The 27,971-nt window shown below is 35.6% G+C and overlaps 2 protein-coding genes across 4 annotated transcripts in view; one reads left to right on the plus strand and one right to left on the minus strand.

Moving 5' to 3' along the window:
* LOC136033776 (RNA-binding protein 39-like) overlaps positions 1 to 5,827 on the plus strand; it is a 56,273-nt gene extending 50,446 nt beyond the window's left edge. For all 3 annotated transcript variants that reach the window (XM_065714674.1, XM_065714675.1, XM_065714676.1), the window contains exons 10-12: positions 1,295 to 1,448; positions 3,552 to 3,736; positions 5,604 to 5,827. In XM_065714674.1, coding sequence (XP_065570746.1) covers positions 1,295 to 1,448; positions 3,552 to 3,736; positions 5,604 to 5,707 — 443 coding nt within the window. In that variant the 3' untranslated portion in view covers positions 5,708 to 5,827. The remainder of the gene's footprint in view (positions 1 to 1,294; positions 1,449 to 3,551; positions 3,737 to 5,603) is intronic.
* Positions 5,828 to 9,394: 3,567 nt separating this feature from the next.
* On the minus strand, positions 9,395 to 27,221 carry LOC136033777 (G patch domain-containing protein 11-like). The gene is made up of 2 exons (XM_065714677.1): positions 27,064 to 27,221; positions 9,395 to 10,383 (listed from the first exon to the last, which is right to left on the minus strand). The coding sequence occupies exon 2, from the start codon at positions 10,380 to 10,382 to the stop codon at positions 9,507 to 9,509; it is 876 nt and encodes a 291-aa protein (XP_065570749.1). The 5' UTR covers position 10,383; positions 27,064 to 27,221; the 3' UTR covers positions 9,395 to 9,506.
* Between the last annotated feature and the right edge of the window lie 750 nt (positions 27,222 to 27,971).

Consider the following 27,971-nt stretch of genomic DNA (forward strand, 5'->3'; position numbering starts at 1 on the left):
TCTAGAGAGGGATATAATAAACAGCAAACAACACTTTCAAACAAGTTTGAAAGTGTTCAACCCAACCATTTTGTAGAGACTAGCTGGTTTGTGGCTTAATCGTGCCCTTCTTTATGATTATTTCTATTGAGGCAATTATATAAGGGTCTTTTTTTCACTACAGGAAGCACCAGTGGAGGAAATTTTTAAATTATGGCCACAGGCCTCCCGATTTATCCCTCTGCACTTATTGTGGTTGTGGTTTAGGATATCCGTCCTTACTACACTTTGTGTAGTACTGGGTTTAAACTTGTAAAATCAGTATTTCTCTTAAATTGCTCGGACGCTTCTGACGTTGATGAGAGAAAGTAAACACTTATTATGGATGAATAATCTTCATAATTTTTAGCCAACCAATCAAACGTCCCCATATTTTAAGGTAAGTTTAGTTGACCAATCAAATGGTTTTACGGTCCATTCTCGAGCCGTCAAGATACCCCTTATGCTAAATTGAAGTGAAAATAGAAACGCAGATCATATTGCGTATTGCAGAATTAAGTGAATTTTGCGTGTGTCAGAAACGTTTTGAGTTGAAATATGAAAAGTGCATTATGCACCGAACTTTTTTCGATTGGGTGAACACTTAAAATCCAAATGCTTAGTAGTCTAACCGAAGGTTTCTCAATGGGGACTTAGAAACCCATGGTAAAAGGTGAGGAATTCTTGCATAACTTTGAGCTAATAGTTTTTGCAAGAAGGGCGGGGATTGGCTACTTAAGACGTGATTATCAAACTAACGTCAGGAATATGGGGTGTCGGTGTTGATTATATTCTCGTTGGTTATAAATTGATTAAGGTGATCATCTTAAATAACGCAACATTTGACGGGGGAGTTTAAAATCAACGAGTTTTACATATTTTAAATCAGCACAAAAATTTCAAGGCCGGCCAGATTGGATTATGATAGGCTAGACCTAGTTTTGGATAAAGGTGCATTCTTGAGCTTCATTCCCTTATCTTGACAACTTTTCTAGATTATGTCGATCCACCAAGATTTGATCAAAAAATTGGTAACACGATATACACATATTTGTGACATTACAATTGATTAATACCATCTGAGAAAATCCTATTTTCCTTATATGCCTACTACTATTTTTAATCCAATATCTCCCTTCCTCTTTGAAATTTATTAATCCCATTTGTTAGTCAAAGTGTTGCCCTCTACAAAACAAGAAAATTATGGAATTGTCTATGGAGTTGTTAGTTTTGTTTGATTGGGACTTGTTCAAAACACTTGATTATTTCACTATAGGAACTGGTCTTGAGCTACCTCCTGCTGCAGCGACTGCATTGAGCATGAGTATGAACACGAATACCACCAACACTATGGCTCAGTCTGCGGCAGCAGCCGCGCCACCAATTGCCACCCAATGCTTTATGCTGTCGAATATGTTCACGCCTGGGGCGTAAGTATTTTTCTTTATAGTGTTAGAAATTAGTGAGAGGCAAGATGGCCTTACTAGTCATCTATTTATGACCATGTAGGCTGGCTTTGACTTAAAGGAAGTGGTTAGTTTTGTGTATATCCTTAAACATTAGAGTGAGTTAGTTCTTGAAATCAAATTCTAAGTAAAATCGTGTTGCTTACGAGCATCAACTAAAAGAAGTAGAGACCCTGTTAAGCTGGTAAGATCTTGTGTGCTGCCGCTTGATCTAGTCAGAATTAGTACATATAGACTTACTAGATACCAAAAACTCGTTTTCTTTCCTTAAACAAAAGTATCTCAATTATCATTTTATTTATTCACTAGAATTTCTGAGCTTCTTTGGACTCAAGACACAGGTTTTGTTTTAGGTCTTTGCACGCTGAGATTTATCGAGAAATAGTTGTCTATTAGAAAACAAGAAAACTTTGTCGAAATTTCAGGTGCTTTCTAATATCCCAGAACTATTAGCATATTTTTAATTTTTTGTTCGGATCGCAAATTGTCTGATTAAAATTTATTTACTTTCTGTAAAACTAAAGAAGTCACTATGAAGTTCTGAAATATCATTAATATTAAGCCAGGATCTGTAGTAACTAGCTTTTCAATTAAAGAAAAACATGAGGACTGCATTTTTGGTCTCTATCTTCAAACGAAAAGGTATTGTGGTTTAATAAAATTATATGTGTTTAAATAAGACCCTGTTATTCTTTGTCAAACCGAATTTGACGTGCCAAAAAAAAAATTATTTAGGAGTGGAACGGTCCAGGAAATAAAATTTTCAGCTGGGACTTGAGAAAATGAAATGCCATTTTGTCAAATGTCGAAGTTTGACAATGAAATGTTATAATTACTATGAAATGACAGAGTAATCACTTTTGGTCTCTTCTAATTCTAATTATGTTTTATGTTCCCCCTTGTATAGCTTGTCCCCTTGGCTTTGCCTATGGGTATAGATGCCCATAGGACCCAGGACAGGCCTTTGCTCCTCACTACCCTGAAATCCCGAAATAATTTCATATCCCTCCCTTCCGTCAGTAAATCAAAAAATTTGTCCCACCTTTTCCCTGAAGCAAAAAACTGTGTACGTGCCTGTCTTTGGGGGCTCTCGCGCAGAGATATCGCTAGTTCAAATTTTGTCAGAGGTTCAACAGTTGTCTAAATTTTTGTAGAATTATTGTCCAGTAAAGTTGCTGTTAAATTTGTTTAGAATGAAATAAAGAAAAATTATTATCATAGTCAAATAGCAAGGGCCCCAAATAGGAAAGAAGAAGAAAGATCTGCTTTAATACTTTTTGTATCACGGTACTAATCTTTGATTTCAATTTAGCGGCATGTCGGATTAGAGTGTAAAATCCATTCTAGTGGTGTATGAAAATTAAGATTGAAGTGAAACAAGAACAATCTATTGTAAACTTCTGTTCATTTTTGTTATGCTAATTCGTTTGTAGCTGCAAAGAAAAAAGAATAATCAAATAAGTACTTTACAGGTTTTGGTTGATTCTTCTGTAAAAGTTTCGAAAGTAATGGTGTATGTTTGTAATTTATTTGTAGCAAGGGGGTTTAGAGGGAGAAGGTCCCTTTTCCTTTTATTCAATCCCAATAGGAAAGCTCCTGCTAAATAGTAAAATGAAATAAATGTCCTGAACAAGCCGCTTTTTGGCTTCCTGATAGTTATGTAAATGGTTACAATGCCATATTTGTTGTATTTGTGTGATTAAGAGATATTATTATGTAAAAGTGTGATGTAATTGGAAATATTGCGGCTACGAGAAGTAGATAGTCTGGTCATCATGCTGAGAAGCGAATGGGTCGTCACAATATCCCAAAATGTCTAAGAAGGTTTACATTCACTTAAGGAATTTATCTACCCCTCCCCCTCCTCTTCTTCGCCTCTCAGTCTTATTTAAATTAAGTTTTCTCTCTTTCTCGGAACTGTCTTCATATGTTACAGGTGTAAGCTTTATTAAATGTTGCCATAAAAACGACGAACTTTTTTCCGGTTAAATAAACCATAGGCCTAGTCTTTGTGTATCTATATATTATTGAAATATAAAACATTTAATATCGATTTTTTGCTTGTAGTGATGCCAACCCTGATTGGGATCAGGAAATTCGTGATGATGTTATCGAAGAATGTAATAAACATGGTGGCGTTGTCCATATCTTTGTAGATAAAGCTTCGCCTCAAGGCAATGTTTACGTGAAATGTACCAACATCAGTGCTGCAGCAGCCTCTGTCAGTGCTTTACACGGACGATGGTTTGGTGGTAAGTTGTTTTCCTGTCTGTTTCATTCTGATAAGAATACCAATAGATAGATTGATTCCGCAAAGCTTTTGTTTCTTCGAGGTGCATTTCTTCCTTTGAGCGGAAATCCCCATTCTAGTGATGAACAGGCACCAGTTAAAAACTGAAACTAGACTCAATTTCAGAGTGCTTAAGATGTAGAATAGCTGCTGGCCGGCCGCGTGGCCAAATTGAATTCATAAAGTAATTAATAGAAACATCTATAGAGACCTAACAAAGGCTCTAAATGTTTCTTTGGCTGTCTAATGCCTTTGTGACAAAGGAACATTCTCCCAAGAGTCTAAGAGTGGTGCCATCTACTGCCAAACACGTCCTGTTTTGGATTTTGATTGAGCTCGCCATATTTTATGCGTTTAAACTGGGGAAGAGGAATGGTATCCAGTGTCTTTCCTATAATTTGGTAGTTGTTATCATGTGCTTACCACAACAGCTGAAAGTTTTCCTGCACAAAGAAAATCAACTTGAAAACCCAGAGACATGCAATTGTTTCTTTACGCTGAAGAACATTAAAAGAGGAACTGATCAAAGTATAACACAGTAGGCCAGGAATGTGCATTGGTTTCAATATGGCATATTGAGGCCACTCTAAGGTTTAAATTGTAACGATGCCCCTTCCAGCACCTCCACCCTACCACCGCCAACTTCTTAGTAGAAAGTTAGGTAGATTGCAACGTGCCTGAGACGATATCATGCTATATTTTTCGACACCTTATTTGAACTGAAATAATGCAAGGATTTTCAATCTGCGTTCAGAGGGTCAAAGTGGATCCATGTTTGACCTTATTTGAACCGCGATGGTGCAAGGATTTTCAGTCTATATGGCTGGAAGATCAAAATTAACCCATGACTTATTAACCCATGGCTTTTCCAACAACCAGCCTCTCCACCGCCAGTTTTTAGTAAAAAGGCAAATCCCGATAAAGCTGCTGTGAACAAAAGACTGATATTTCTATCGCTAACTACAATTGCAAACCGTAGTATTTTTGAAGAGGAATCATAGGTCTTCGTCATAGCTACTATTACCAGTGATCTCACTTACAGCTTTAATTTTTTTCAAAACATGTTCAATTTTTTTAGTGGAAGGGGGTGGATTTGAAGCCATCACTTTATCCTTGGCAGTAACGTCGACTGGGAGGGGACGTTTTTATGGCAGGAGACTTCCAATTCAGTCCCGGAAATAGCTAAATTATGAATGTCTCTCCGTAAATATCCTGCTTTTCTTTTATTTGCCTATGTTTTTCAAATTTTGGGCCCATGTGAAAATGGCCAGCCCTTGTCCCGTTTGAATTATTTCTCAGTGCCCATAACTATGATTGGGAAGGGTTAGAGAACTTCCAGCCAGAAAAATCACGTCTAATATATAATTGCCACAACTGCGATTTTTTAATGGCTAAACTCTCTTCTACCCCCCCCCCCCCCCCAAAAAAAAAGAATGGATATATATTATGCCATTTGATGAACCACTCTGTATGTACGCTTGTTTCTGTCTTGTTTTTTTTTAAGATTTTTTTTTTTTTTTTAAGCTGTGTAATATGAAAAAATTGTCCGAATGTTTGGTAGACTTTATCAACCAAAAAAAAGTGACTAACCGGTTAAAAAATGCCTTGCATGTTACGGATAGTGACATAAGGAGAGCCAAATTTAAATTAAATTTAAAGAGCTTTTTCTCTGAAGAAATCTTTTTCTCCTGCTTTCCATTAAAAATCTCCAATCTTGCTGAGCCAAATTCTATTTTTTATAAGCCATGAACTGGGGAGGAGGGACAACTTAGCTAAACTAATATTATCTAACAGGTTGTGTTTTCTCATGGCTGATATCTCTTTTTTAGGTCGAGTAATTACAGCTGCTTACGTTCCTGTTATTAACTATCATAGTCTTTTCCCAGATTCGATGGCTGGCGTCACTCCTCTGAAGACAAGACGACAGTATTGAAGTCACTTTTTTTTATAAAGTCGTGTTTTGAATTATCTTTTAGAATATAAGTTAATATACCATCAGTTACACGTGCTTGTTCTCCCTTTTTTTTCAAATACATGGATTTACTTTAGTAAACACTACAAGCATTCAATTTGAACTTGTCTATAGGGATCATTTGGTTTTAAAAGCTGTTAGTCTAAGTCGAGTCTATATTACCTTAAAATTATGCTGAGGATGGAGCTCATTAAGCTTTTATAGCTCCATTAAATATTTAACAAATTAAGGCCTCTCCTAGAAGTTATCGCAGAATAAAAAAAAATAAAAAATTATACGGGAACCTTATCGATAACCGAAGTCTATCTTTGAATATAAAATTTTGCTTTGGTTGTATTTACTTCCCTTTCCAATTAGACATATTGACTTTAGAGCTGGCAGGCACGGACAAGCAACCGTCAAGGGGTCGCTCATCTTAAACTGTTAATATCGTAAAATTACAGGCAAAGCACGTGCTTTTTTGTTTTTTCTTTAAGAATTCTTGGTGACAATTATCTTTCGCCGTTAGTGGAAATACTTCCAGTTTAGAAAAGTACATAGGAACTTATTTCGGAGAAGATACGATGCTGCAGATGAAGCTCATATTCCAGCAACATAAAAAAAACCTACGAAACAGATGAGTTAGACAGGGACCTCCACCCCTCCTGCCTTTCTTGTGTAATGATTGCGTCAGCGTCTGTATATGCAACTTAGAAGTACTAAGCATAGAGTAGCCTATGCCTTTACGATTAGGAGATGAGCTATTCGTCCTTGAAAATTATCACAGAACAAAACAAATTAGGAATCTATTTAGAATGACACCACAAGAAACCTTTTCAGCAGTTTTGCATCATTATCATTTATATCATTATAATTAATATCATTATATAATTATTATAATATTAATATCATTTATAATTGCCTACTGGGCCTGTGTTTGCAGCCATCAAAAAACCAACATTGGCGCTATCTGGGCCAAAACTGATGGCTGGGAATTCACAAAATGGTATAAAAACAGAATGCCGAAAGAGGAGACACGCCGACGACAGAATGAATCAGATGGCGTACAATACTCCGACAATACTTTGAACCAAACTTAACGATGAAGCTTTCCACAAATTCTTCATTATCGTTTCCCAGAAAACTAATGGTACGAAATACTTTTAAAATTCCAACTGATTGGATTTCAAATAAACTGAACTTTGTTGAAACAGTTGTAATCTTTTTTGCAGAATAGTTTAGTTGCTATTATACTGGACTACGGGTGGCCTATTATTATTTTTAGATTTTAGTAAATAGCAGACCATAATTTTTTTTTTTTTTTTTGAAGATTAATGCAAATTTCATAAGCATTCGAAAAATCTAAATTGAATGGATTGTGGAAAGGTCTATTCTTTATTCTGTTAACAGTTTACATGAAACGAAAAAGACTTTCGATGCGAGCATCTCTAGGAATGAAAATAATGCGACATGACTGTGTACCACTGTAATTTTCCTTATTGTTCAAGGTAGGGGTGAGATACTGTCAAGGGATTGTTATTCATGAAAAATGGTAAAATAAATCCTGTACTTTTTATTCCAATTGGATATTACTGCTTAGTTGTGTCTCAAGAATAATTACTATTTTTGTTAAGTGTGAAATATTTAGTATTTGACAACATTTTTTTTTGGGGGGGCTGTTATTGGTTGTGACAAAGAGTATGAGTAAATTACAAAAGTAGAAATTAGTGCTAGTATCAACAAACACACTCAACGTCATCTAGCTTTGGTGATGCTTGGCATTTTTTTCCGTGTAAAAATAAGGATACTTAATTCAGTATGTGCAGTAAACTTAGTGTAGTAATAAGTGTCAAAGTGTAAAGGCTAGATCGTAACATGATTATAAGCACTGTATAAAACTTATCAAAATAATTAGATTAATTTAGAACCATGTCTTGAGTTTCTAGTGCAGGTTTACAGTATCAATTTGTAGTATAAATGCATCTAATAACTATTAAGTGAGACAAACTATAACCCGAAATTTACTAGAAAGATATTGTAATGTTATACAACGGCACTTATCTTGTTTGGCTCCACCCTCTTCTCCCACCTAACATTTCTGTCAATAGTAACAAGAAAAACTATCTAGTGACACTCAGTTTTTTTAGGCCTGTCTTTAGGTAAGTTTCCTCCTTTAAATTTTAACTATTAGCACTGAAAAAAGAAGAAGAAAATAGCATAATATGAGAACCTAGGGCCTATGCTTCTGACTGGAAGGAAGGTACTCAAAGCCTGGGATGCTAGACGAACAGCTGGCAAAGAAAGCTCTTCGGCTATTTCATTATGTGTGTTTAATCACTATGTGAATCCAATTACCAACGCCTAAATGAGTCCTATTTTTACAAAGAATTGGGAGTATGTGGTAGCTTTCATTTCATATCTTACATTTAGTTTTATCTTTGTTTTCCAGTAAAACCCTATTAGCCCTTTCACGCCTGAATTATCAAACAGGGTTGATAGAATTCATACAACGTTTCGAAAAACTTTTTTAAGATTCGAATGAGATAAAACCACAAAAGAAAAAAATTCTTCTTACTTTAGGAATGAAATAGTACTCTGGTGCCATGTGGGACCACCCAGCAGTAATGCTTGACTATTTACTCTACTATTCTACGCAGACGTTTCTTGAGAAAAATAACCCTTTGTCACATTTTGTATGTTTTATACTGTTGTGGGTATTGGTACACTATTGGTAGTGAATCTTCTTTATTTGCAAGTTAGGGTAGTGGCAGCTCTCAGGTCTAACAGCAGATAAAAAGTCTAATCTTCGATTCTCAGAGGCTGAAGCAATTTTATTTTCTTAGAAGTGTCCCTACTCTCTTTTGATGGTCAGGCATCAACGGTCAATCCACAGGGCAAGGGAAACAAACTGGGGCAAATTTAGAAATAACTACTTTCTAGCCTGCTTGCACACTCACTAGCATAGTGGGCTTTCCCAATGCTAAGAGTCGCAATGTAGAAAAGGTTTCAAGCATACCATTTCTTTATCTTGAAGTCAATCCTCTTAGTTCCAGAAGGATATTGTATGAGTCTACTCTACCCAAAACCTATTGTATTCTTTCATTTTAAAGAGTACATAAAGCTGACGATTGCGTCAGGGGCAAGGAATAAATAGCATGAGACTCCTTAGACTATCCACAGTGTGTTTGTTTAGAAATAAGACTGAAAGGTCTCTTATTTTTGCAGTAATTAGGGGTTGCACCAACGCCACTCATGGAGGGTGATTTGCTAAAGAAGGTGTGAACTTTGACACTTCCAAGTCAGTATAAAAATGTCAAATAAGTGTCTGATAAAAAAAAATATACAGGTTAATAAGAAGCTTTTTGGCTTCCCTTGGGTACAGTGGATCACCCTGTAATATGGATTTGTTGATAAAAAAAAGAATATAAATTATGTTTGGTTTTGAACAGAAGTGTCCATCCTGAAATGTTTTTGATTGTTAATTCGAAATTTACTAAACACAGTTTACTCATCATCCATAGACTTCTAAAAGATATAAATGAAATGTAAAAGTTTATATTGGACTGTGAATTTGATATCTTTCACCCTAATTTTCTTGGATCAAGAATGCATATGCTTTTTTGCAAAACTAATTATGTAACCAACTTCTAAGTTCCGTTTGCAATACTATCAACTTGGATCGTTTAAATATTTAAAAAAAATAACAAACTTTTAGGACGATTTCTGAATACGAAAAAAGCATCTCAAATGAATACAACAAAAAAACTGTTCACGAGTGTATTTAGTGGTCTTCTCGCTTACTACCTGGGCAACAACTTTGCAGCTCATTTAGATCCTGGTATTTAACACCACACCAAACACAGTAAGAATAAACAAGTCTCAGATATTGCCTCAATAGTTCAAGTTTTTCTGACACAGAAAGTTCTACTCTTTGAATTTCTTCAGTATATTCTAGCTCATCCTCCTCAAATTCTTCATCTGATTGCAAGAACTTGCGTTTTCTTTGTCGAAGAGGCAAAAACTGTTCATCTTCAATATAATCATCATCAATATCGACACAAGAAGTGCTTCTCCAAAACCATTTCTCTGCAGGATATGTTACATAATGCTCTGTATCTAGTTTCTCACATGCTGCCTGACTCTTAGCTAAATCACTTGCATCAAGTTTAATATTCATTTTTTCACGCTGCTGAGCTCTAAATTCTTCGATGCTTATTTGCGTATCAGCTTTAACCTCACAGCGTGCCTTTTTTATTGCCTCCTTCTGCTCTTTCACACGTCGAACTACTTCATCCCTTCCCAACCCACTTCGACCTGCTTTTATTTCAATTGGAATAGGTTCGACCCTCCCTTCACCTGATTTTCCAAGTCCTGCTCCAGGTTTATACCCCATTTTCTGTAACATAGCAAACCCCTTGCTTTCAGAGCTAATAGCAGTTTCAAGAGCTGTTGTCCTTGCAGTCCTTTCTAACTCTATTTTTGCTTTCTTTGAGAATGTCTCTCTTTGATTTTTTATCATTTCTTTGTGTTTCATCTCAAGAGCAACTTTTCTTCGTCTACTCTGGTCAGTTATCAATCCTGGTCGTAAAGCTTTTGACTCCTCACATTGTTTCAATAAGTCATCAGACATGTAGTCCAATTCCTCTTCAGAAGGCATCCTGAATAAAAACGAAACTTAATGATCAACTAATTTAAAGAGCAGTTAAATCAAATTCAGGTCACCTCACTTAAAATTACCAATCATTGATCAAGAAAATTAAAATAAATGGAACTAAACCAAGGTGAACCATGAAAATAGGGATATTTGTACAGTATTTGATTAGATTTTTTAATCTAATAGCCGAAAGTATCCCATGAATGATAAAAAAAAGGCCTCACTCAGTTGGAATAAATTTCAGTGTCAATTTTTTTTTCTCCGTCTCTCTTACTTACAATAATAATTTCCAACTGACTATTTGAAGTATCATGTCCCATTTTCCCAAACTGTAAGCCAGTAAACCGAAAAACAAGCATAATATGTCTAAACTCAAGCTTAAAAGTTGGCAGGGAGATAATTGGGGGACAGGGGCTGAACCTATTTAGTGACTCAATTAAATATGTTAAAAATGTATGCACACTTTTGATTACCATGGGTGAAACACGGCCATCTTTCTGCTAACAAGCTGGAGACAAAAGAAGCATAGGTATCTGAAAGGCCTGAGGTCTGCTTTTGGTTCTCCATACAGAAGTTATAATCACTTACAACTATATATATATATATATATATATATATATATATATATATATATATATATATATATATATATATATATATATATATATATATATATATATATATATATATATATATATATATATATATATATATATATATATATATATATATATATATATATATATATATATATATATATATATATATATATATATATATATATATATATATATATATATATATATATATATATATATATTCGTTTACCATTTCCAATAGTTTCAAACACAGATGTAGTTTATGATCATATTTGTTGTTATGATTATATAATTTTGTATGTTAATAATAAAAAAAAGAAAGTTTTTTTTTCAACTGAAAGCTTGAAGCAACATTAAAGCTAAAACAAACAGAATTACCCCCCCCCCCCCTGAAAATTTCTTTTGGAGGATTCTGCCTGGAAAATTTTCCTTAGTATACTTTCATTTGAAAAAAGGTCTTTTATTTAGTTTATTATTGTTTTTCAAGTGAAGCAGGAAATCCCTCTATGTGAAAAATTTCGCCCAGAAATCCCCCCCTCACAGAAAATGTCCCCATAGAGTCTTCCTTCTAATGCTAATTCCCCCATTGAGATTTCCCCTCCAGAAAATTCCCCCCCCCCCACGGAAAATCCCCAGAGAATTCAGATCCACTGAAAATTCTCCAGGACATATCTATGTGTAAAAATGAGTCACCAAAGATAAGGTAAGACAATTAAAAGAAATTTCATATATGAATTCTAGCCAATTCTCCCCATGTAAAATTCGTCAGGAAAGTACGAAAAAATGTCTGTATACTTCCCAATAACAAACACTATTTGCAAACAATGGGCCAATTCCACAGCTTCCAGCCCTTTCTCCCAGGCTCTGGGGGGTCATGTCATCCCCAAGATCACAGTAATTGGACCTTCCAACAATGCTGAACAAATGGCTGTCTTAAAATTTTGATTGGACAACAATGGAGAAAAAAAGGGTGATGGAGGGGGGGGGGCTATTTCCCTTCTAATCTTTTCAATCTTCAAAAGGGCGCTAGGAATTTCAATTTTCTTTCAAATTAGCCTTCTCCTGATGTTCAAGGACCATTAGTATGAAACCATCACCTAAGGGAAAAAAAAGTCTAACAGGCACCATGATCTTTCTTCTGGCAAAAAATAGAAAATACCATATTTTAGAAGATGGGTGCTTGAAACATCCACTGTAGGACTCTCTGATATGCTGAATCTAACGGTCGGATTTTCAATAGGATTCTCTGACTTTTGGGGTATGCTTCCCACTTTTTTAAATCCAGAAAATTTTTTCAGGATCATAGATTTTGATGGGTAAAATTAAATTTAATTAATTCTACATATTTGGAATCAGCATTACAAGATAATTCTTTTGATGTATCTTTGTATAACAGATTTTTTTTTAGTGTTGGTTACTATTGGACTGAGTTGCTTGCTACATGCAGTTTGTTAGCACAAACTGTTTGATAAACCTTATTATTAATACAATACAAATTGTCTAACACTCAATTCAGCCTAATTCTATCTTCTATTGGATTTTTGTGAGTTCACCTCAGTTAATGCTGTTAACTCAAGAACAAGCCTATTTCTCCCAAGGATTTTGCACCAATGATATACGGCATTATGATTAAATGATATAACTCAAAAATAATTAAGATTCTACTGGTACTACTACTAACAACTCACCACAGCACCAAGCCACCTGAAGCCACCACAGCTACGCATGCACATCCTCCATCCCAATCTATTCCAAGTCTCCCTTTTTACACCCTCCCAGGAAGTTCCCATTTCCTTTAAATCTTTTTTCATGATGTCCTCCCACCATAGACAAGGATTACCTGCTTTCTGTTTAGCCCTAGATAGTTGGCTGAAAAGGACAATCTTTGGCAATCTGTCATCCTTCATCTGCACAATGTGCCCTGGGCATCTCAACCTTTCTTTCATTATTATCCCTAGAAAGCAGGATTGAACTAGTTTTCATACAAGCTACTGTTTGGAATATGGTCAGTCAGCTGGGTACCCAGGAGAATCCTACCTTTAGTGACTTAGCCTTCTTAACATTAATTTCCACACTTATTCTAGCACTCTGAACTCGAAAAACCTCTAAAAGTTCATTGATTTTGCTCACACTTTCATCCAGGATACTTAAATCATCAGCACAATCAAATTCCAGGAGAGTTTTTCCTCCCCATTGCCTTTCCTGTGCTCCTTAAGACAAAGTCCATCAAAATGATCCATATAAAGGGGGACAGAACACAACCCTGCTTAACTCCTGATTTAATACAAACCAGCTGCTAACCTCGTTTCCTACTTTACCCATACCAGTGTTATTCTCATACATAGCACTAATCACTTTAATGTACTTGTCTGGTATATGTTTCAAGGATAAGACTGTTGCTGAAGCTCCTCTATCAACTGAATTGAGCACTTGCACATAATCCATAAAACTGAGGACCAAATGTGATTGACAACTCGGGCACTTCTTAATTACTAGCCTAAGAGTGAAAATCAACACATCTTCTACCTTTTCTAAAACTGCTCTGTTCTTCTCTTAGAACTTTGTCTACTCATCTCTCAGTCTAAAAAGTATTATATTACCAAGTAATTTGTTACCTACAGAGACCAAACTAATCCCTCAATAATTGCCACACTCACTCTTATCTCCTTTCTTATACAGTGGTTTAATTAAGGTTTTCCTAGAATTGTTAGGTACTTCCCCTTTTTCAAAATCATATTCATAATCTTTGGTGAGTAATTCCAATCCAACCTCAGAGCATCCATATTTAAGAAACTCATTTACCACACTATCAGCACCTTGAGCCTTATTCTTTTTTTATCCTTTTAGTACTGTTGCTAATTCTTCCTCACAATACAAATCTTCCTTCACATCCAAGGTATCAGTACTGTTGTTGCCTTTAATACTGCTACTAAGTCTTCTTCACAAAACAAATCTTCCTTCACATCCAAGGTATAACAAACTTTTACATCTTCCCCTATATACTTTGCTGCAACTCTATCTTGGTTTAGCACATTCTCAAAATGTTCTGCCTATCTTAATCACCTTAATCCCTCTGAGAGCTTTAAGGTCTTCCAGACCTGTAGTGTCTTTAACGCTTTCCTTATCACCAATTGTGGCCCTGTTCCTATCTTTAACTGGGACAAGTCTGGAGTAAATCACACATTTTGCACATATTTCACAAATACCTCAAATGGTGTTTGATACCCACTAAAATTGGTACTAAAGTGTTTTGAGCCAGCTGATTAGAAAGCTAGCACACACAATACAGAAGTTCACAGCAGGGTTGCCAACTACCAACATCTAAAAAGAGTGCAAATCAAGGTAAAAAACAGTGCATTTTACACAAAAAGTGTGCAAATTGGCAACTTGTGTCCCTTGGGTTAAACACACTTCTGACAAAGTTTCCGACTACTGATGTTTAAAGCAAATGAAAACTGACACCCGAAAAGAGTGATTTTCACTCCTCTGTATCCCTTTTGAGGTAAAAAGAGTGCATTTCACACAAAAAGTGTGCAAGTTGGCAACCCTGGTCCCCAATCACAGTAGACAAACTACATATTTCATAAATGGTAGACATTATAAAGCTTGTTGAATATAAAATATGACACTAAATGACAAAATGCCTTCTCAGAACATACCTAACCCCTTCCCAAGATAGAAAAAGTAGCTAAACTAGAATTTTACCACTAATTTTTATATCTGATTAGTTTTATAATAATTTTTTAACTTCAAATCAAAATCCAAAAACCATAGACAAGGTAAGAATCTACCTCTTGCAGCCCTATTAAAGGCTCAAAAAAGAATTTGGCCCACCAGCAATTATTGTATTACAAAAGAGCATAAAAAAGGCATTAAGTGACACATTTACTTTCTTCCTAGCTAAATTACATAAAAGTGTAACTTTATAGCCTATCAGTTTCCTATCCTAGGCTACCTTGTATAAATTTTTGTAAATCTAATTTTATCTGACTGTATTAGATAGGGCCATAATACAACCACAGTAGGATTAATTATCATAGCTAATTTCTATTCTATAATCCTACCATGAAATCTATACTTTCCAAGATAAAAAGAAAACAGCAAAATTCTAGTTAGCTACTTGCTGTTATCTTGGAAAGGGGTTACGTTTGGAAAATAAAAAATTCAATAATGAATCCAAGGCCAAAAACATAATCTGGGAAAGTAGGTTATTGTCAAGCTTTTATGTCAACCCTTTTTTTTATTCCTAAGTCTTAGAAACTTGCCTACTTGATGGGTATATGCCTATTGAAATTTTAACAAAACAACATTTTACTTTAATTTTCAGTGATCACTTTCTTTTTCTCTGGTTTTAGTCCTGAATAATTTAATTCCTGTTATTTGAGAAGAATTTTGAGCTGTGTTAATGAGTTCTTTCTAAATTTAGGAAATGTATTTGCAGATCTTTGAAACCTCATAAAATGGGATTGAGCAATGTTGTAAAGCTAAAAACAATTCTTTTATACTTGATTCAAGCAGAAGATCTGTTTTCAAGGTCTTGTTTTCATAACACAAAGATTTACAAAGGTCATCAAAGGCCACTGCCCTCTAGAGGGAAAAGGAGTAGAGGTAGGTACTTCAAAATACCTTCTCAGGACATATCTAACCCCTTTCCAAGATAGCAAAAAGTAGCTAAACAACAATGTTATCAAGTTCACCACTTTTTATTTCTGATTAGTTTTATAATATTTTTTTTTTTTTTACTTTGCATCAGAATTTAAAATCCATAGACAAGTCAAGAAGTTACCTCTTGCAGCCCCATTAAAGGCTCAGATAAATTTGCCCTTTAAAGGCTCAAATAATTTTTTTATCCTATTATATTACAAAAGAGCAAAAAAGGCATTAAGTGATGCATTTACTTTCTTCCTAGCTAAATTAAATAAAAGAGTAACTTCACCCAAAAAGTGAATAGGCTAAAGGATGGGCTGTTTCCTATCCTATGCTACCTTGTACATTTTTTAAATCTAATTTTATCCTACTGTATTAGATATCAAGGATACACTTGCAACAGGATTAATTATCATAGTTGAACAGTTAATGAAAAGGTGTATTTCCTCCTTTTCTTTATCAAGGCTAGTTTATGTCCTATAACCCAACCAGGAACTCTATACTTTCCAAAATAGAAAAAAAGTAGAATTTGAGTTTAGCTACTTGTTTCTTTCTTGGAAAGGGGTTAGGTTAAAAAAAAATGAGACTTTCAATAATGAATTCAGGGCCAAAAACATACTCTGGGAAGGTAGGCTATTGCCAAGCTTCTATGTCAACCATCTTCTGATTTTTGTAAATTTGCAGTTGGCAAATTTGCCTACTTAATGGGTATTGAAATTTTGACAAAATAATATCTTCCCTTAATTTTCAGTTATTACTTTCTTTTTCTCTGGTTTTAGTTCTGAAGAATGCAATTCTTGTTATTTAAGTAGAATTTTGGGTAAATTTGCTTTGGCCATACAATATAGCTAGGATGAAAGTGAAAATGTTATTTGTTAACTTTTTTATGCTCTTTTATATTTCAACAATTGCCTCTTGGGCTAATTGCATCTTTAGCCCTGAAAAGGGTCCCCAAAGGCATTTCATTTTTGTAACCACACAGAGAAGTTATCAATACTAGTTAAGGTTTTAAAAAGTGATTAAAACATCACTAGTTTATAAATTGGTTGCGCGCCATTGTGGTTGTGTCCTTGTGTCCCACCTGTGAATGTAGATAGATTTATATATGTGTTTCAAACTACGTAAAAATTTCGAATATACACGTTTCCAATTGCCAGCAATTGATCTGAAAATGTTTGACCAGAGTCATCGTTTTGCAATCGAACACGCATATTTGTAGTTAATTTTAATATTTTTACGTGTGGCCATAAATTAGAATTTTTCAGGCAAGCATTCATTTTGTCTGCAGTAGTTAAACTACGTAAAAATTGCGAATATACAACATTCTTGACTTTCCCATTGTCTGTGCATATACAAAGCCGTATGTACTAATAATGACGTCATATGCAAACGCTCTTTTTACAAACAAACAAACATGCATACACACAACTCGTTTTTATATAGATAGATAGATAGATAGATACAATACAAATTAACTGCGTGAAGCTTGCGAGTGTACAGCATTCTTCGCTGTCCAGTTGTCGCTGCATGTAAATGGATTGTCAGGTTTACCGACCCTCGAACATGCAGCGTACAATTGTCCATGGGAAAAACAATCAGTATTAAGATCTATACCACATTTTTCTAATGATTGACCTTGAGCTTTGTTAATGGTGATTGCAAATGCTAATCGAATTGGGAATTGCAATCTTTTAAATTGAAAAGGCAGATCCGTTGGAATCGTGGGAATGCGAGGAATAAGAACAGCCTCACCCTCAAAAGGCCCTGTCAAGATTGTGGCCTCAATTAGGTTTTCCATTGTTTTTTTTACGGCAAGTCGCGTGCCATTGCAAAGCTTTGGTGGGTTGATATTTCTTAAAAGTATTATTTGGTACGCCTATTTTTAGTTGTAGCACGTGTGGTGGAAACCCTGAAAGATCTATGGAATTTAAAAATTCAGATGGATAATTAACCGCTTCATTTGGTTCCAAAACTGTGTCGACTGACTTGTAAAGGACTGCCTGGTCTCGAATCTTGGTCAAAACAATATTGTTGATTTCGTGGACGTCTATATTTTTGGGTGCGAGAATCGCTCTTTCACTTAGCCATTTATTATTTTTATAATTTTTTGGAATATTCGGAAATACTTTTTCAATCAATTCATTTTTGGACGTCACTAAATTACAGAAATCAGCAGGTAGTTGTATACGTCCTGAAATTGAGTCTATGGTATCATAAATGTCTTTTTGTTCCGACGTTAACTTGGAAATGTTATTTTGTACATACGACAATAGATCACTCGTACTGTAACTTTGTTCACGATCCAATTCTACACATGTCGAAACAGCAGCGATACGGTTAGGTTAAGGCATTCCCAAATCCTGAAGAGGTTTGTTTGCCATACGTACGCACAAATCTTCTATAATAACTAAAGTGTAGTTATAAATTTCTGATGTAGAATCAAAAGTCATATCTGACGTCTCTAACTGTTTTCGATGGAGTATATCTTCGGACATTTTTGATTTATATTTTTCCCATAACTCTGTAGGAGCTGATGGAGAGCAAGTTGTTAAAATGATGCCAAACAATGCACGAATTTGACTTGGGGTTGACGTTTCGCACGCGTCATTGATGCAGTTATCCCAGTGTTGTTCATTCTCCAATAAATTCAGAGCTTGGCATGCACTACGGTAAGTGTCATGTCTAGTACCGTTTACAGTTCTCAAATACTCAAAGGATGTCGGACCGGGTACATTCACCAAAAGCAGGCGTAGAAAGAAGCATTCATGTTGATTGGGGTGAACGGTGTAGAGTCTTCCTATCGTGGTATCTTTGAAGATGGTAGGTTGGCCGTCGACTGACTGGCTTCACTATGAAATACATATCGCCGAACCTTTGTTTTTTTTACTAAAATCTGGTAGGCATTAATGACCTTATCCAAGTTAAAATCCCAAACCCAATCATCATCGCTATCATTTTCAGTTTTGATATGTTTTGACTCTCGCTGTCCAGGTGGATCTTCATCTAACTGCACGGTTTTGCGTTCTTTAGCCTCAAGCCTGTTTCCTTGCTGTTCTTTTGATTCCTCGGCACGCTTTCTTTTCTGACTTTCTCTATCAGCAGCAAGTTTTTTGGCATAGACTCTTTGAGCATCTTCATCGGCTTTTGCCATTGTAACTTCATCAGTCATTTTAAACTTAAACATTAATAGATTTCTACGTGAACATATATGTCTTAAATATCTTTAATGACGTCACCGTCATAGCAAAAATGACGACAACTAACTTCATGACGTCAGCCGACACAGAAACATGACGTCACCTGATCCACAGACAGACACACAGACAGACAACTTATTTTTATATATATAGATAGATAGAAGATATATATATGAATTAAAATCAACTTGGTGGACTGTGATGAAAGAGTTGAGAGCCATGACTAATTGGAGAAAAAGCCAAGACAGATAGTTTGAGTGACAGGTGACTCTGGCATAAGTTCTTTTCAGAATTGTATAAAAATGATATCATTTCACTTGTTGATAAGATAGTCTATCATCCATCCATCCTAGGGCAAAACTAAGGTAGTTAGTCAAGGAATATGGGTAATTCAAATAGTCTAGGAGTTTCTATGAGACATTTGAAGGCATTTAGAGATCCTAGATAAAAGGTTTTCAAAGTTTATGACTGACCATGTCCACAGGACTTTGAAGGCAACTGTGATTGTTCTTATTTTTTTTTTTTTTTTTTTTTAGCTTTGCCTACTGGGAAAACCCACTGGAATTGCGATGGGGATAACCAAGAATTTTGGGTTGATTCATGAGGGAGAATCCCTACTGGACTCACTGGCGAACAAGTGACCTAAGCCTAATAGGCCCACCCGCTTAGAGTCCAAGGCGAGCTACCGAATTTTAGGATTGATACATGACCGACATGTTCCCTGGACTTGCAGGCGAACGGAGAGATCTATAGTTTTCCTACTCTTTGGGTAATTGACGGAAGTAACTACGTCTCTCTATTAGACAGACCTAGCCTATACCAATTCAGGGTATATATTTGCACGTTAGTGAGTATATGTGTATGTATGTGTATATGTGTGTATGTGTATATGTATGTGTGTATGTATATGTATGTATATGTATGTATATATATATATATATATATATATATATATATATATGTATATATGTAAGTCCTATAGATAGGTAGGGTAGCTCCATAGGAGGCTTAGGCCAAGTAGGACCTTGTCCCAGTGGGGCCCATAATAGAAACTGGGAAACCCTCCCCTGGGGGTCATAATTTCAGGTGGAGGAGGAAGAAGGCCCCTCAAATGTACACTCAGCAGGGCCAACTGCCGTGTTCACGCGTCAGATGAGTTACAAACCTTCTCCCAGTAATGGGTTAAATTGCATGGTGAAGCAGAACACCATCGTGGGAGGATCCTCTATAGGAGGACAACTGCGGCAGGGCGTAAGATCCAGATTTATGGACAACGGCCTCTGTAAAGGGCTGCCTCGACCCTTTCGGGGTACCTGCAAGACTGGGAAACTTGCGGTCAATTTTTCCCACTTGAGGAGTGGCGCCCCTCGAGGAAATTATAGCCTAGTAAACAACACAGCACTCGTACGGGATTCTGATTATTGGATAATTTTCTGGGCTTGGTTTGTTTTGATGGGCGTTTTCGGGCTGAAAAACTTCTTCCTAGCTAATTTATCTACTATGGGCTGCCTCCCCGTAGTAGCATAATATTTGTAGGCATGAATATATAATGAGTCGGAGGTAATAGGCTTGGGACTGTCTGTGCAGGATTTCGACTCTTGTTGATAGAAGAGCATCGCCAAGTGCTGAAAACCATGTTGTGACCAAGATGGGCCCAGGATTGCACAAAGCCTCCAACTTACTGGAGGTCCCAGGGACTTCTTGCTGTCCGGTTCTAAGCCGGCTTAAGCGCTTCGGTGTAGACTTGAGAAGATATGTTGGTCCCCATCCTGCACTGGTATCCGGGATCACTGCTTTTCTTGAGGCCAAAATAATTTCAAAGATTTAAAGAACATGAAAATTGGAACTTGGAATGTTACGACGTTAAAAAATGACTATCGCATCGACATTTTGACTGACGAATTCAGACGGTTTGAACTGGATTTATTAGGAGTTTCAGAAACTCATATCCCAGGGGTAGGAAGCATGAAATTAGGTGACATAGAATTTGTTTACTCAGGAAGGAAGGATGGGGTACATAGACAGGGAGTAGGGCTCATGATGAATAAGGAAGCTGCTAAGTCTTGTTTAGGATGGGAAGGTATTAATAATAGAATACTAATTGCTCATTTTATGACTAAAAAGTTTAGGGTATCAGTTATAGTAGTATATGCCCCCATTGAACCAACTGATGGAGATACTAGTGACTCAGATGAATTTTACTTACAGTTACAGGAGCAAATAGACAGGGTACCAGGTAGAAATATGGTGTTTTTGCTAGGAGATTTTAATGCCCAGGTTGGTAGAAATAGGGATAGATGGTATCCTAGCCTAGGTAATTTTGGTGTAGGAAAAGAAAACAGTAATGGCTATAGGCTTTTGCAATTTTGTAGGTATAACAACCTAGTTATAACCAATACGGTGTTTGGTCACAAAATGGCCCATAAGTTGACATGGTATTCACGTGATGGTAAGACAGCAAACCTTATTGATTATGTTATTGTAAACAGAAGACTAGCAGGATCAATACAAGATACTAGGGTGTATAGGAGTGCCGTTATTGATGTTAAAAGTAAAGATCACCATCTAGTAGTGTCTAAGGTTAATTTAAAGCTGAAATTTCGGAAGAGTAACTCCCTCCCGGGAAGTTATGATGTTGGTAGACTTCAGGATGAAAATCTGAGAAAAAAATTCCAGGAACAGTTGAGTACTAAACTTGAGGGTTTAAAATTTGACAATGTGGAAGATGGATGGAATAATTTCAGAAAAACAATTTGTGAAGTTGCTGATGGTGTCCTAGGGAAGAGTGCTAAGACAGCAACTAGGAATATTAGTGAAAAAGCTTTAGGTTTAATAGAGAGTAGAAGGGGTTTGTATAAGAATTATCTGAGCGATAGGTCGTATGAAAACAAAAGGAATGTAAAGAAAGTGGAGAAAGCATTAAAATATGAACTAAGGAGATGTGAAATGGAGGCGATGGATAAAATTGCTGAGGATCTGGAAGATGCGGCTAGACGGCATAATAGTAAAATATTATACTGGCATGTTAATAAATTGAAAGGGAGTAGCCGATCCGGACTAGTCCCAGTTAAAGATAGAAATGGGGTCACAATTAGTGATAAGGAAAAAGTTAAAGAAAGATGGGTGGAACATTTTGAGAATGTGCTAAACCGAGATACAGTTGCAGGAAAAGATATAGATGAAAATGAAAAAGTTTGTGATACCTTGGATGTGAAGGAAGATTTGTTTAGTGAGGAAGAATTAGCGACAGTACTAGAAGGATTAAAAAATAATAAGGCCCCAGGTGCTGATAGTATGATTAATGAGTTCCTTAAATATGGTGGCTCTGAGGTTAGGAATAAGCTACTGAAGATTATGAACATGATTTTTGAAAAAGGGGAAGTACCCAATGATTTTAGGAAAACCTTAATTAAACCACTGTATAAGAAAGGTGACAAGAGTGAATGTCGGAATTATCGAGGCATTAGTCTGGTCTCTGTAGGTAGCAAATTACTGAGTAATATGATACTTTTTAGACTGAGACATGCTGTAGACAAAGTTTTAAGGGAAGAACAATGCGGTTTTAGAAAAGGTAGAGGATGTGTCGACCATGTTTTCACTCTTAGGTTAATAATTGAGAAGTCCCTTCGTTGTCAAACACCTTTGGTCCTTAGTTTTATCGATTATGAGCAAGCTTTCGATTCTGTTGATAGAACAGCGTTAACAAAGGTCTTATCGTTATATGGTATACCAGAAAAATACATTAAAGTGATTTGCGCTATGTACGAGAATAATACTGCTGCGGTTAAGGTAGGAAATGAGGTTAGCAACTGGTTTTGTATTAAATCAGGAGTTAAGCAGGGTTGTGTTCTATCCCCCTTTATATGGATCATTTTGATGGACTTCGTCTTAAGGAGCACAGGAAAGGCAATTGGAGACCATGGAATCAAATGGGGAGGAAGAACGCTCCTGGACTTAGATTATGCTGATGATTTAAGCATATTAGATGAAAGTGTGAGCAAAATGAATGAATTTTTAGAGGTTTTACGAGTTCAGGGTGCTAAAATAGGCTTGAAAATTAATGTTAAGAAGACTAAGTCACTAAGGTTAGGAATAAGTGAAGATGAACAGGTGACCTTAGGTAACGAAAAGATTGATCAGGTTGGGAGCTTCAGTTACCTTGGTAGTATTATTAGTAAAGATGGTGGGAGCAGTGAAGATGTTAAAAGTAGAATAGCTAAAGCTCAGGGTGTTTTTTCACAGTTAAAAAAAGTTTGGAAGAATAGAAAGATAAGCCTACAAACCAAGATTAGAATATTGGAAGCTACAGTGATGACAGTGGTCAAATATGGCTCTGAAGCATGGACACTCCGAAAAGCAGATGAAAATTTACTAGATGTTTTCCAGAGAAATTGCCTACGGATTGTTCTGGGTACCCGGCTGACTGACCGTATTTCAAACAGTAGGTTGTACGAAAAGTGTGGTTCAATCCCGCTTTCTGGGGCTATAATGAAAGAAAGGTTGAGATGGCTAGGCCACGTTCTACGGATGAAGGATGACAGATTACCGAAGATTGTCCTTTTTGGCCAACCATCTGGGGCTACACGGAAAGCAGGTCGTCCTTGTCTGGGTTGGGAGGATGTCATAAATAAGGATTTAAAGGAAATGGGAACTTCCTGGGAGGGTGTAAAGAGGGAGGCTTTAAATAGATTAGGTTGGAGGAGGAGCGTGCGTAGCTGTGTTGGCCTCAGGCGGCTTGGTGCTGCAGTGAGTTATTAGTAGTAGTAGTAGTAGTTTATAAATAAGTTGTTCTAGAGTAATACATTCCAAAAATACTTATTTATAACAATTAAAGGTAAAATTCTAGTTTAGTCACTTTTGGCTATCTTGGAAAGGGGTTAGGTTAGGAGAATGAAACTTTCAGGGGTGGGTCTACAGGCTAAAGTATATCCTGGGGAGGTATTTCAAAGTACCCACCTCCACTCCTTCTCTCTCTAGAGGGCCCTGAAAGTTGCCTACATGACAGGTCTACACCTATTAAAATTTTGACAAAACAACATTTTACCTTAATTTTCAATTACCAGTTGTGTTTTCTCTGCCTTTAGTTCTCAAAATGCAATTCCTGTTATTTGAGTAGAATTCTGAGCCATATCAATGTTTTTTTTTCAAAATTTAGGAAATGCATTTGCATATATTTAAAACATTATAAATTGGGATTGAGCCAAGTTATAAAGCTGAAAACAATTTTGTTATACTTCATTCAAGCAGAAGATCAAGGTTTCACTTTTATAAAACACATATTTCTATAGGTCATCAAGGGTCAGGACCCTCTAGAGGGAGAGGGGGTGGAGATAGGTACTTCAAAAGGTCAATGTTGGTATTACTGGAACAATTTTTGGGGTCTGGTCCAAATATTCTTGTATTTATACATATAGAATTGCAATCATTTCTGTTTGATTGATTGGAAATTTGAAATTGCTAACGTTTTAATTTTGTGATTCAAAACTTTCCCATCAACAATAAAGAATATATTCTAATCTATGGTATATACTTACACATTAGGTGAGGGTGGGGGTAAAGTTCATGGTACATTTATGATGGGCTATACAATTTAGCTAGGATCAAAGTGAAAACATCATTTGATGCTTTTTTATGCTCTTTCATAATCCATATTAAATATATATTGATCCCTTTAGGGACTCAAGATTTAACTAGCCCCAGAAGCAATTGTTGAATTATGAAAGAGCCTAAAAAAAGGCAACAAATGACATTTTCAATTTCATCCAAGCTAATTTAGGTCAATGTTGATATTACCTGAACAATTGTTCAGGTAATATGTTGATATTACTTGAATAATTGTTTTGGGTCCTGAAACTATTGTTAATAGATGTATTTTGACTTTTGAACATCTTTTCTCTCTTACAAAACTACTGCAAACTCACCATTATGGAGTTATTCCAGCCAAAATATTCTTGTATTTATACATATAGAATTGCAATCATTTCTGTTTTGATTGATTGGAAATTTGAAATTGCTAACGTTTTAAGACTGAAAATTGCTCTGTGGCTTTTAGAGACCATTTTTTGTCAGGTTAGATTGAGTTTGCAGTAGTTTTGCAAGAGAGAAAAGATGTTCAAAAAGTCAAAATGCATCTATTAACAATAGTTTCATGACCAAAAAAATTGTTCTGGTAATACCAAAATCGACCCTTCAAAATACCTTCCTGTGACATACTTTAGCCTTTAGACCCATCCCTGAAAGTTTCATTTTCCTAACCTAACCCCTTTCTGAGATAGCCAAAAGTCACTAAACTAAAATTTTGCCCAATTAAAGCCTCATTTAGACTGTTGCACCACTGAAATATAAACCATATTTCTACCATTTCAATTTAAGTGTGCATTTTCTAAATGCTGTCAACTAAAAATAGTACTGAATTTTGTGAAACAAAACTTGGCCACCAACAATAAAGAATTTATTTTAATCTAGAGTATATACTTACACATTAGGTGGGGGTAGGAGTAAAGTTCATGGTAAATTTATGATGGGCTATATAATTTAGCTAGGATCAAAGTGAAAACATCATTTGATGCTTTTTTATGCTCTTTCATAATCTATATTAAATATATTTTGATCCCTTTAGGGACTCAAAGATGTAACTAGCCCCAGAAGCAATTGTTGAATCATGAAAGAGAATTAAAAAAGGCAACAAATGACATTTTCAATTTCATCCTAGCTAATTTAGGTCAATGTTGATATTCCCTGAACAATTGTTATGGGTCATGAAACTATTGTTAATAGATGCATTTTGACTTTTTGAACATCTTTTCTCTCTTTTAAAACTACCAAAAACTCACAGTTATGGAGTTATTATATATTTGCACATTAGGGGGGGGGGGAGAGGTAAAGCATAGCATATATTAAATACAGCAATGGTTAGTTTACATATTTAATATATGCTATGCTTTACCCCACTCCCTTAATGTGCACATATATAGCCTAAATTTGTTTCTAAACTATTACAGAATTGTAATTTCAAATATCTGATTAACAAAACCAGAAATGATAGCAATTCTATATGTATAAATACAAGAATATTTGGGCTGGAATAACTCCATGATGGTGAGTTTGAGGTAGTTTTTCATGAGAGAAAAGATGTTCAAAAAGTCAAAATGTATCTATTAACAATAGTTTCATGACCCAAAACAATCATTCAGGTAATGTCAACATTGACCCTAATTTATATAGCCAGCTGCAAGCTTACCAAATTTTGAGCCATATCAATGGGTTTGTTCTAAATTTAGAAAATGTATTTGCAGATCTTTGAATGCTCTTAATTTCAATTTGAGCAAAGTTGTGAAGCTAAAATTTTTTTGGTAAAATTCTAGTTAATTGACTTCTAGCTATCTCAGAAAGGGTTTAGGTTAGGAAAATTAAACTTTCAGGGATGAATCTACAGACTAAAGTATGTCCTGGGAAGGTATTTTGAAGCAACTACCTCTACTCCTTCTCCCTCTAGAGGGTCCTGACCTTTGATGACCTTTAAAAATATGTGTGTTATAAAAGTGAAACCTTGCAAAATAGATCTTCTGCTTAATTGAAGTACAATAAGATTGTTTTCAGTTTCATAACTTTGCTCAATTCCATTTTATAAGATTTTACAGATATGCAAATACATTGCCTAAATTTTGAGAGAAAAAACATTGATATGGCTCAAAATTCTACTCAAATAACAGGAATATCATTTTCAGAACTAAAGGCAGAGAAAAAGCAACTAGTAACTGAAAATTAAAGTAAAATATTGTTCTGTCAAAATTTCAATAGGTATAGTCCTGTCATGTAGGCAAATTTCAGGGCCCTCTAGAGGGAGGAGTGGAGATGGGTACTTTAAAATACCTTCCTGAGACATACTTTAGCTTGTAGACCCATCCCTGGAAGTTTCATTTTCCTAGCTTAAACCCTTTCCGAGATAGCAGGAAGTCAATTAACTAGAATTTTACCATTTTTTTGTACCTCATTTAAGTAGAAGATCAATTTAGCATATATCACTGATCACTAGAGGGAGAAGGATCGGAGATGGGCACTTCAAAATAAATTCCTAGGGCATACTTTAGTCTGTAGATCCATGCCTGAAAGTTTCATTTTCCAAACTTGACCCCTTTCCGAGATAGCGAAAAGAAGCTAAACTAAAATCTTATCAGAAATCATAATCCAGAGTTTTTATCGAAAAAACATGGGAGCAAAGACATTAAAAGCTCTATTTACCCTTTATTAGCTCAAATGCCCAGAATTCCACTAATAAGCTTAAGAAAACTCTACTTCTTTTCTTAGGGTGCGTTTGTTTACTTGACCGATTACTAATCTAATTAATCCAAGCGTTTTTTGAGACACATATGACGTCAGAGGTTAGTCGGATTATCCCCTCAAACGCTCAGCATTACTTGTCCGTGGGCTGGCACTTTATAACCCCCAAATAAAAAGATTATTTGACGATTGTGACGTCAATGCTGTATATTTTTTTAAATGGATAAACATGTGAAATCGTTAAGTCTAGAGAAAAGACAAGGAAACTGTAAATAATAGAAATAATCTTAGCTTTTCAGTGACCCGTAAGTAATATTATGCATATTCCTTAGTATCTAAAGGGTTTCTGGTGTTCTAGGCCTGTCTTGCATAGGCTAAGCTTCATAAGGAGTCAGAAGAAAAGTTTTTTTTGTAATTAAAAAGGTTGATTCTTAGGGAGGCAGCTATCTCATTGGTGAGTTACTCAAATGTTATTATATCAAACAGGCCTAGTTTCTAAACCATCCTATAATTTTTAGTTGAAAAAAATTTAGAATGATTAGGCCAATACATATAGCCTCTTATATAGTCTATATTTGTTGAGATTGCTATTTAAACTGGATTTTTAAGATAAAGTAGGGGTAAAATCTTACTTTAGCTACTTTTGGCTATCTTTGAAAGAGGTTAGGCTAGGAAAATGAAACTTTCAGGGATGTGTCTACAGGCTAAAGTATGTCACAGGAAGGTATTTTGAAATACCTACTTCTACTTCTTTTCCCTCTAAAGGGTCCTGAAATTTTTGGGTGCCTTATTTTTTGGTTATCAGTTTGTTTTTCTCTGGCCTTAGACAACCCCTGTTGATTGAGCAGAACTTTAAGCCATAACACTGT

This window comes from Artemia franciscana, chromosome 12 (assembly GCF_032884065.1).
Source record: "Artemia franciscana chromosome 12, ASM3288406v1, whole genome shotgun sequence".
Classification (NCBI taxonomy): Eukaryota; Metazoa; Arthropoda; class Branchiopoda; order Anostraca; family Artemiidae; genus Artemia; species Artemia franciscana.

Coding starts and splice junctions, on each gene's coding strand:
- LOC136033777 (XM_065714677.1), bottom strand. CDS start 10,382: ATGCCTTCTGAAGAGGAATTGGACTACATGTCTGATGACTTATTGAAA.